The sequence below is a fragment of the Sinocyclocheilus anshuiensis genome, unplaced genomic scaffold (assembly GCF_001515605.1).
Source record: "Sinocyclocheilus anshuiensis isolate Anshui unplaced genomic scaffold, SAMN03320099.WGS_v1.1 scaffold354, whole genome shotgun sequence".
In the NCBI taxonomy this organism is placed as follows: domain Eukaryota; kingdom Metazoa; phylum Chordata; class Actinopteri; order Cypriniformes; family Cyprinidae; genus Sinocyclocheilus; species Sinocyclocheilus anshuiensis.
Window position 1 is genome coordinate 1,297,267 of NW_015544195.1, and position 11,104 is coordinate 1,308,370.

At 41.7% G+C, this 11,104-nt stretch overlaps 1 protein-coding gene across 1 annotated transcript in view; it reads left to right on the forward strand.

Annotated features, from left to right (window-relative positions):
• Positions 1-11,104, forward strand: part of LOC107696702 (chromodomain-helicase-DNA-binding protein 9-like) — a 108,270-nt gene that overhangs the window by 95,871 nt on the left and 1,295 nt on the right. Inside the window, exons 24-39 of the mRNA XM_016497169.1 lie at positions 26-115; positions 1,338-1,441; positions 1,525-1,642; positions 1,757-1,814; positions 2,452-2,500; positions 2,611-2,863; positions 3,644-3,849; positions 3,967-4,824; positions 5,860-6,020; positions 6,275-6,505; positions 7,491-7,665; positions 8,190-8,329; positions 8,441-8,662; positions 8,774-8,911; positions 10,018-10,122; positions 10,693-11,103. Of these exons, the coding sequence (XP_016352655.1) occupies positions 26-115; positions 1,338-1,441; positions 1,525-1,642; positions 1,757-1,814; positions 2,452-2,500; positions 2,611-2,863; positions 3,644-3,849; positions 3,967-4,824; positions 5,860-6,020; positions 6,275-6,505; positions 7,491-7,665; positions 8,190-8,329; positions 8,441-8,662; positions 8,774-8,911; positions 10,018-10,122; positions 10,693-11,103 (3,319 nt within the window). The remainder of the gene's footprint in view (positions 1-25; positions 116-1,337; positions 1,442-1,524; positions 1,643-1,756; positions 1,815-2,451; positions 2,501-2,610; positions 2,864-3,643; positions 3,850-3,966; positions 4,825-5,859; positions 6,021-6,274; positions 6,506-7,490; positions 7,666-8,189; positions 8,330-8,440; positions 8,663-8,773; positions 8,912-10,017; positions 10,123-10,692; position 11,104) is intronic.

Below are 11,104 nucleotides of genomic sequence, written 5' to 3' on the forward strand. Positions count from 1 at the left end.
ATATATATCTGTCTCTGTCTGGCAGGGTGCTGCTGAGGGTTAGAATGCTGTACTATTTGAAACAAGAGGTGATTGGAGTGCAGTGCCAAAAAGTGCTGGATGGGGCAGATGCCAGGTAAGCATTGCCATGGACCCTCTCACCTTATTACTTTCACTAGTCTGGGAAACCAACACATCTGAGGAGTGTGTTCTGCATGCATTGTACTAATAGTGGCAGGAACCTCTGTGAAGTTGGCACCCCATAAAAAGAAATAATCACCAAAACTATGCCATTCGTTTGTGCTATGTTTGTGCTGATTTGTGCCGCAAAAACGAACGTTTGTGCTGGTTTGGTGTTTGAGATATTAAACATTATTTTTTTGACCGTGTGACATCACTCTCCACCCCATGTTGCCCAGATCGCTCCAAACCAGCGCTGTTCGTTTGTGCTCGATTTGTGCCCGTTTGTGCCGTTAAAACAAACACTGTACCTATTTTCCTTCCTTAGATATATCCAAAATATTTTCAGGAGCTGTGACGTCACTCTCCACCCCAGTTCGTCTAAATCGCACAAAACTGGTGTCATTCGTTTGTGCTCAATTTGTGCTGTTAAAATGAATGTCAAATATAATTTCCCTTCTTAGAAATGACAAAAACAATTCTGGGCAGTGACGTCACTCTCCACCCCATGCAGTCCAAATCTCTCCAAACCGGTGCCATTCGTTTGTGCTCGATTTGTGCTGGTTTGTCCATTAAAAGAAACCCTGTAACTATGACCGCTTCTTTTATATAACAAAAATAAACTTTTTACGAACCGTGACGTCACTCTCCACCCCATGCAATCTAAATCGTTCCAAAACGGTGCCATTCGTTTGTGCTCTATTTGTGCTGGTTTGTGCCGTTCAGATTTACATTGTATCTATTTCCCATCCTCAGAATAACAAATACAAAACGGTATTTTTAAATACTAATAATTTTGTATTTTAATTTTTTTTTTTTTTTACGTGCTGGTAATATGTATTTAATTTTAAGCCATATAAAACTGATCAAAACCTAATAATATAAAGACATTCATTTCTGTATTATAGAACCCTTTGCATATTAGGATTATAAATAGGTCCTCATTGAACTCCTGTGGTATTAGTCAGTTTAAGCCAGTTTGTTTAGTAAGAGGAACATTAAAGCGCCATCTGCTGTCCTGCTGAGGAAACTTCAAGAACGTACACATATAATTTCAATACCTGTATTTAAAGGAATAGTTCACCAAAAAAAAATCTAAACCTGAAGTAACCTTAGACTAAGATGTATAGCATGTTTCTGCAAGCAATGGCTGAAATGTTTGTTTTGCTGTCTCGCAGTGAGATAGAGATCTGGGTTCCTGAGCCAGATCATTCAGAGATGCCTGCTCTGTGGTGGGACATGCTCTCAGACAAATGTCTGCTGTTAGGAGTCTTTAAGCACGGTAAGTCCGATCAGCTCTGTTGCGCTTAAGGCTTTCTGTGTGGGTACACACTTTTATCTAATGGTTGTTTGTATGTGTTGTAGGTTATGAGAAGTACAACACTGTTCGTGCAGATCCAGCACTGTGTTTCTTAGAAAGGGTTGGGCGGCCAGACGAGAAGGCCATCGCTGCTGAACAGAGAGGAAATGACTTTATGGATGGGTAAGAGACACAAACATGTGCTCCATTCATACAGATAGAGGAAGTCTTTAATCAGTTTCTGCCTGCAGTAACTCTCTGAGGTGTTTGTAACTGTGATTGTTTGTGTGTGTGCAGAGATGTGGACGACCCCGAGTATAAGCCTGCTCCAGCTTTGCTGAAGGATGATATGGAGGTATGCAAGTGGAGAAGAGAGAACTGGGCCTGATAAGAATGTTACACACACAAGCTCAAAGAATATCAATTAGAGTGACTTCAGGGATGGGCAAATTTTAGAATTGGTTGCCTTTTCAATTCACGAGTTAGAATTTGAATTGAATAGGCCACAGCCCATACTATGTTCAATTGGAATGACATGAAGAGGAATGTAGTTTCAATAAACACAGTCACAAAGCAGAGGTGTTTATTAGTTCAACATGTTTTGTGACTAAATAGCTGCCTATTTTTTCCGATATGTAGAATACTTGGAATACTGTAGAATACTAGGTGTGTGTGTGTGTGTGTGTGTATTTAGAGTAGTTATAATCATTTATAAATCAACTACAGGAACTTGCATTTAATTTTCAATATAAATGTATATAAAATACATATAATGTTCCTGGAAATAACTCGTATGCTGTGTGTGTATGGCAACATACACAATAACTCATACTAACAGTTACAAACTGTTTTTTCACTCACAACACGTTCACATTTACAACAGTTTCCTGTGTGCTACCTCAATTCAAATTTAGTTAAAATTCAAGAATTTTAAAGGGCATTGTTTGTGTTGTAATGCTGAACTATGACTTAACATGTGCTCTTACCTCTAGGACGATGCTTCTTCCCCAGGAGACCTGGTCATCACTGATACAGGCGGAGGTATTGACAAACTATAGTGTTGTATAGTGTTTCTCATTGTAAATAAACCCTTTTTGAGTTGATATTAATTTGTTGTTAGTCTTTAGCAGTGTGTTTGTGTGTTGGTGCAGAAGGAGGGTCTGTATTAGATGGTGGTGGTGGGACTTTGGGTGCTGGATCAGGGATGTACTGGCCCTCACCCTCCACGCTGACGGCCCGACTGCGGCGTCTGATCACTGCTTCTCAGCGCTTCACCAAGAGCAAACAGATACTTCAGATCCACCAGACACAGCAGTCCATGACCCCTGCCCTCTACCCTCTGCCCCCCACGATCAGCGACACACTCAACCCCAAAATTGCTGCTAAGATTGAAAGACAACAACGGTGAGAGACTTAACGTCAGCTGTAAAGGCTGTGATACACTACGCTAACTTTTGCCCTTCGATTTGAAGTGTGAGTCAGTGCTAGTTACATGAAATCAGAGCCAGTCTGTAGATTTTTGGCTGTTGTAGTTGATAGATTTCACAGAAAATCTTGGTTACAGTCTCTCATTTTTTTAGGCTTTAGGCTATGATTCCATCCAAACATGTTTGATATTTTGAGCTGATTTTAGAACACTTTATTTATTTTTTATTTTTTTTTTTTTTTCATTTTCATGTGTCTCCTAGCAATGAGTTTGTTGTTGTTTTCAGAAAAGCTTTAAAGTCTGGTGGTGTGTGATCCTCAGTCGTTTAGTGTTTGATGCCCAGTTTTCTCTGTAACCATTTAAAAAGTCTGCAAGTGTGGGTTTCCTAGTGTTGTAGTGTTTTAGTAATGTAGGGTATTCCAGCTTAAATTCGAACTAAGAATGCACAAGTATGTTTTTCTACTTTAAAAAAATAAATGAATAACACTTGACAAATGATGTACACAAACATGAGATGTGACCTAGAAAAAGCTGTTTTATTTGACATAAAATGGGCAGCTCCCCACACGATCAGTTAATAAACAGAAACGTCTTGAATCCACTACTTGGATTTAAGACGAGGAAGTACTAGGTGTAGCTTTAAGAAACTTCATAAAATGAATCTTTGTATGATTGCGGTTCACTTTTTTTGTCCAGAATTTCTTTGTGTGGGCCAGTAACTTTGTTTATGAATTGATAATTTTTCCATTTCTCAATAGTTGGACTCGGAGAGAGGAGGCGGATTTCTATCGCGTGGTTTCAACATTTGGGGTAGTGTTTGATCCAGATTTGGGCCGCTTTGACTGGACCAAGTTCAGAGCCATGGCTCGACTGCACAAGAAAACTGACGAGAGTCTACACAAGTACCTGTGTGCCTTTATTGCCATGTGCAGGAGGGTCTGCCGCCTGCCCGCTATAGAGGGAGGTCGGTGCCACGAACATCTATCGATGCACAACATGTGCTCAACTTGGTTTTCCGCCAGTCTGCCAATACATTATCTTGTACTTATTCATCATCAGTTTTTGTCTGCTCTCCCCTCAGATATGATGGACTCCTCTCTTGCTATACAACCAATCACAGAGGAGCGTGCCTCCCGTACCTTATACAGAGTGGAGTTGCTGCGGAAGATAAGAGAACAGGTGTTGCGTCATCCGCAGCTTTACGAGCATCTCGCACTGTGCCAGCTAGGACCGGATCTTCCAGTGTGGTGGGAAACAGGATCCCACGATCGGGATCTTCTGCTTGGGGCAGCCAAACATGGAGTCAGCCGAACAGACTACCATATCCTCCGTGACCCGGAGCTCTGCTTTATGGCGGCACAGAGAAACTACAGCCAGAACAAGGGAACTGCAGCACAAGTCCAAGCCCAGAATCAGGCGCCTTCACTGGGACAGTGTCACATCCCAACCCCCCTCCAGCATATTCAGGCTAAAGAGGCTTCTGATTCACCGCTCCCAAACCAAACTGAACTGAAGGAAGAGCCGCTGTCAGAGGGAGAGGAAGAGAGTGGAGAGCAAAATCCCAAGATACCCTCTATCAGACCACCCACACCTTCAGGAGTGGATGAGAAAGATGGCATCCACAAAGTGGGAGAGAACGAGAGCCGGATGGTGGCGGCCAGAACAAAACCACTCACGCCGAACTCAGTAACTCGAAAACAGAAGAAGCTGAGTAAGCGGAGCCGCAGAGAGGCCAGGAGGGGGTCGGGATCTGACTCGGACTCAGGTGGCTCCTCATCCAGCTCTTCGTCAAGTTCTTCATCAAGATCTTCTTCCTCATCCTCGTCACGGTCTGGATCCAGTTCCTCGTCTTCCTCCTGTTCTTCAGGCTCTTCGTCTTCATCATCATCGTCATCCTCGTCTTCAGAAGACAGTGACAGCGAGGAGGTACCAAAAAATGGTGAGTAGTTATATAGTAGTAAGTTGCAGTCTTTCTACAGTAACTGTAGGACTGTTTTAACACGCTAGTAAGTTAAGCATGTTTGGTTGTGTCTTTGAGTTGTACTACACTACCATTCAGTAGTTTGGGGTCAGTACGATTTGTTATTTCTTTATAGAAATTAATACTTTTATTTAGGGCCCAGTTAAAAGTGACAGTAAAGTGAATTTTCTGTTTATCAACTATTTAGAAGCACAACTGTTTTCAACAATAACTATTTGACTGATTTCTGAAGGATCATGTGACACTGAATACTGGAGTAATGGCTGCTGAAAATTCAGCTTTGCCATTACAGGAATAAATAATTACAAAACTATCCAAATAGAAAATGGTTATTTTGAGTTGTAATATACTTTTTTTTTTACTGTATTTTTGATCAAATGAATGCAACGTTGGTGAGCCCTTCTTTCAAAAACATTCAAAATCTTACCAACCCCAAACTTTTGAATGATAGTGTATTGTTAGAAGCAAGGCAGCCCCAGTAACAGCATTCAGGTGTCCATTCACTTGACTCACTAATGCATTAATTAGTTGTGAGGGTCATGAGTTTTAAAGCATGCCCAGAGACTATTTTAAGAGAGAGAAATGCTTCATTCAATATGTATATCTTCAGTGTGGTTTAAAATGGGAAACAGCTTGTGTAGTGCATACTGCAGTGTGCAGCCTATATACTGTATACTGCTTGCTATTTCTTAAAATATGTGAAGCTTTTATGTAACATGCTAAAAAGTTGTGTAGAGGAGGAGTTCTGTTGTCATCATCTCAGGAATAAATAGTTGTTTGATGTCCTGTCTGTCAGTCTAGTCAAATGAGTCAAGAAAGAGATTGATATTGCTTCTGTTTCATTCATCACACTGGAAATGGAAGGTCAAGTTGAGCGCAAGTACATTTTGACAAATGTAGTAGGTTATCAGCGTTTTGTAAAACGTGAAATGGATCATGCTTAAAGTGTGTTTGATCAGTATAACATTGTTGCCTCTGTCTGTATTCCGGTAGCGTCAGCAGTGCCTGGTGTTAAAGGCTTTGACGAAGACAGCGTTGCCTCTCTCAACACTACACAAGATGACATGCAGGACAGTCATGTGACCAACGGTATCTCTAACCCTCCCCACCCTTTCCAGGGAGGTTATATGCTTGCTGCCTCCTACTGGCCAAAGGTGAGCAGCCCAGGCCAACATCTTGTGCCAATTCCTCTTCTCTGGTCTCACTCTATCAGTGTTGTACCTTAGTTGTGGCTCTGTCACTGTAAGAACAGTATTGTTTCATTCATTAAAAAAGTTATAAAGGTATGGAAACATTCATCTGCTTTGGAACATGGTTTTTCTCTACCCCACCACAATCATAATGTTCCACCTTAAAGTACAGTACTTGCTTGTAATGTCCTTACATTAATATTGTCCACGCATTGCAGGACCGTGTCATGATAAACCGGTTGGACAGTATATGTCAGGCAGTGTTGAAGGGGAAATGGCCAGGTGTTCGTCGTGCATACGAAGGCAATGCAGTGACTTCTTTCTACACCACCAAACTCCTGGACAACACATCCACGCTCACAGAAGACCCTTCAGCCTCCCCTCAGGGTTCAAAGGTGAAGAAGCATGTTGCAGACAGAGAAAAGGAGTTCTCAGTCAAAATCAATGACGTATGTTATTTTACGTTCTCCCCCACAAATGCCGATCTGCAGTGTCATTGCAGCGCTTGGCATGTTTTGTTTGTTTTTATTGTTTGGTCTTCCCCCTTTTCCTCCAGTATTTGTTTGTTTCTTCCTTCCTTTCATTTGATTTTGCTTTGAACATTTTGCACCTTCAGTTTAATTTTTAGTTTACATTCTCAGTGTTTTTGCTTTCTATATCTGTCTGGAGACCAGCGGTATATTCCTGTGACTCTTGCTGGGATCGAATCAAATCTACTACACTGAAGTTGCAACATTCGCACATTTAAACTAAACCCAGTGCACAAAATCAGTCTTAGCCTCTGTCCTTTGCTTTAAAGGTGAAGTGTGTAATACATTCATTATATTAATAATTAATTAATATGAATAATATTATAGTACATTATTATACTTTATTTAAAAATTTATATACTTTATTTTAATATTTTACAATATTACTGTTTTACTATATTTTTGACCAAATAAAATTCTGTGTGGGTGAGCATTAGAGACATGTATACATTTCTATTTTTGATAAACAAGTAGTCCTGGTTGAAATAATTCTTATTAGCTGAGCTAATGTTGCTAATATCCGACTGGTCGGGATGCTCAAACAGATAGAGCATTGTTTTGATAAAACCCTAACCCTAACTTGTGAGAATCAACCTATGAACGTATTTTTTGCAAATTAAACTGAGAATGGAAAAAGTATTTGTGCACCAACAACATTACACACATCACTTTTAAGCCCTATGACTTCACTTTGTTTCTGTGTTACCTCAACCCACTAGAGACAATTTGCTTAAAAATTATTCTCTGTATAAAACCTGATGTCATTTATGAACCTCGTATGAGTGTTTCTATTTGCAAAAACTGTTCTCATAGTTCTTCACTGTTCTGAAACCGGCTTCATAGGGACGTGCCCTATTAGCAGTGTGTCTTTATCCTCTGTCCATTGGCCTTTGTCCTGCAGCAGGAGGGCAGCCTTAAACTGACCTTCCAGAAGCAAGGTTTGCCTCTGAAGCGCCCCCTGGAGGCTGAGGAGGGACCTCTTGCCCAGCAGCAGTACTTAGCCCGGCTACAAGAGTTACAGAATGCATCTGATACCAGCCTCGCAGACTACACCAAAACACAGAACAGCTATCCACAAGGTAATGTTCAAGCATGTATGTGACCCTGGACCACAAAACCAGTCTTAAGTTGCACGGGTGTATTTGTAGCAATAGCCAACAATACATTGTATGGGTCAAAATTATAAATTTCTCTTTTATGGCAAAAATCATTGGGATATTAAGTAAAGATCATGTTACATGAAGATATTTTGTAAATTTCCTACCGTTGATATATCAAAACTTAATTTTTGATTAGTAATATGCATTGCTAAGGACTTCATTTGGACAACTTTAAAGGCGATTTTCTCAGTATTTTTTTTATTGTATCTCGGCCAAATATTGTCCTATCCTAACAAACCATACATCAATGGAAAGATTTCAGAAAAGCTTTCAGATGATGCATAAATCTCAATTTTTAAAAAATCGACCCTTATGACTGGTTTTGTGGTCCAGGGTCACACATGTTCAACCAGATATCTGCTTTACCCACCAACCACACCGCACTGTATGCAATATACAGTACTGGATGACACTAAAAGTGCATGTTCTTTGTGTTGCTGCAGTACTGCCAGAGCAAATGCGACTGAATGGCGTTATGGACGGACAGCCTGTAATAAAGAAGAGGAGAGGACGGCGGAAGAATGTGGAGGGGATGGACCTGCTGTTCATGAACAGAAACAGGCCTCCTCTGATGGCAGAGCAGGTTTGACTTGCATATGACCTTTTTTTTTTTACTTTTCATTTTATATTCAGAAATCTAGAAAGTTGGCATGCTTCAGTATCAAGAAGGCGAATGCATGACCAATATTTGCAGACTCCTGCTGGCTGGAGTAGCAGTGTCGCCAGTACATCCGCTCCCCCTGGGTTGAGCACACCTCAGGGGCCCAGCACCCTTGAAACAGAAAGCCGCGTTCCCGTCATCAGTCTCAAAGATGGGACGCGACTATCCGGAGAGGACGCTCCAAAACGGAAAGATCTTGACCAGTGGCTAAAAGAGCACCCAGGCTTTGTGGCAGACGTGGGAGCCTTTATTCCGGTAAATAGCAGATTTTTGATTATTCTCTGGATTTAAAAAAAACAAGTTATTCTTTCAGATGGCTGTCTGTAAAAATATGCATGTACGTTTCTGATCATACCTCTATTGCAGACCGCAAACAAGCTGCAGTTTCAAGATGGCAGACCAAAACAGAAGAGACATCGCTGCAGAAACCCAAACAAAATTGACATCAACAGCCTAACTGGAGAAGAGCGAGTACAGATCATCAACAGGCGAAATGCTCGCAAGGTGAGTTTGTGATGGTAATAGTTTTGTGGACAGGTTTTTTTTTTTTTGGCTGTACTCATACTGAGTGTTGTTTGTAATACTTGTTTTATATTTCTTTGTTCCAGATTGGCGGTGCATTTGCTCCTCCTCTCAAAGATTTAAGCCGGTTCCTGCAGGAGAATCCAGAGTATGGGGTCCCATGTTCAACCAGATATCTGCTTTACCCACCAACCACACCGCACTGTATGCAATATACAGTACTGGATGACACTAAAAGTGCATGTTCTTTGTGTTGCTGCAGTACTGCCAGAGCAAATGCGACTGAATGGCGTTATGGACGGACAGCCTGTAATAAAGAAGAGGAGAGGACGGCGGAAGAATGTGGAGGGGATGGACCTGCTGTTCATGAACAGAAACAGGCCTCCTCTGATGGCAGAGCAGGTTTGACTTGCATATGACCTTTTTTTTTTTACTTTTCATTTTATATTCAGAAATCTAGAAAGTTGGCATGCTTCAGTATCAAGAAGGCGAATGCATGACCAATATTTGCAGACTCCTGCTGGCTGGAGTAGCAGTGTCGCCAGTACATCCGCTCCCCCTGGGTTGAGCACACCTCAGGGGCCCAGCACCCTTGAAACAGAAAGCCGCGTTCCCGTCATCAGTCTCAAAGATGGGACGCGACTATCCGGAGAGGACGCTCCAAAACGGAAAGATCTTGACCAGTGGCTAAAAGAGCACCCAGGCTTTGTGGCAGACGTGGGAGCCTTTATTCCGGTAAATAGCAGATTTTTGATTATTCTCTGGATTTAAAAAAAACAAGTTATTCTTTCAGATGGCTGTCTGTAAAAATATGCATGTACGTTTCTGATCATACCTCTATTGCAGACCGCAAACAAGCTGCAGTTTCAAGATGGCAGACCAAAACAGAAGAGACATCGCTGCAGAAACCCAAACAAAATTGACATCAACAGCCTAACTGGAGAAGAGCGAGTACAGATCATCAACAGGCGAAATGCTCGCAAGGTGAGTTTGTGATGGTAATAGTTTTGTGGACAGGTTTTTTTTTTTTTGGCTGTACTCATACTGAGTGTTGTTTGTAATACTTGTTTTATATTTCTTTGTTCCAGATTGGCGGTGCATTTGCTCCTCCTCTCAAAGATTTAAGCCGGTTCCTGCAGGAGAATCCAGAGTATGGGGTCCCACCAGAGTGGGCTGACGTTGTTAAACAGTCTGTGAGTAAAAAGAGAAACATTATTTGTTCCAAATATAGCACATTAACCGAAATTAAAGGTGCCGCTGTTTTAATGTCATAAATGTCTTTTTATTGTTGTTAGCATAACTGTTGCAAATAAACATACATTTTATATTTTAAAAAGTTTTTAAAATATGCTAATATAATATATAAAAAATAATATATATACAACTTTTTAAAATATAAAATGTATATTTTTTTGTGCCGGTGTCCATCAGCGAATCTGCTGACGGACACCGTGCTGCGTTGTCACGGGAACATCCCAGCTGAAGATAATGAGAAAATTACATCGCTCCCTTTGCCAAGTGCATTCCAAACGACTACATAATGGCACGCATGTGCCCTGCTCACTCCAAAGTCCCCACTCCAAGGGGATAGGGATGATCACTTCCATTTGGAATTTGCCCGTGAACTGTTCGGTACACGATACGCATACCGTTACACCCCTAAATTTGACCAAAACCTTAAGAAAACCATAAAACCCCATGTATTAACTAAAATGTTATGGTTGTTTTTCCTACTTGTATAACAGATGCGTTTGTGTTTCCAGGGTTACCTTCCTGAAAGTATGTTTGACCGCATCCTGACCGGCCCCATTGTTCCTGAAGAAGTGAGCCGGCGAGGACGACGTCCCAAAAACGCTTTGGCTAAAGCAGCCACCGTGGCCAGTGCCAGTGCCAATGTCGGCCTGGGGCTCAACCCACTCCTAACCAACGGCCTCCTCGCTGGGCTGGACCTGCCAAGTCTTCAAGCTCTTCAGCACAACCTCCAGAGCCTCCAGTCTCTCCAACTCACCACCGGCCTCATGGGACTGCCTCACGACCCCACCAACATGGCCGCCATGTTTCCAATGATGCTGTCTGGAATGACCGGGCTGCCGAACCTCCTCGGAATGAGTGGTATCCTTGGAAAACAGGAAGCGGCGGGTGTGGCTTTGACAAGCAACGAGGACAGGAAAAAGA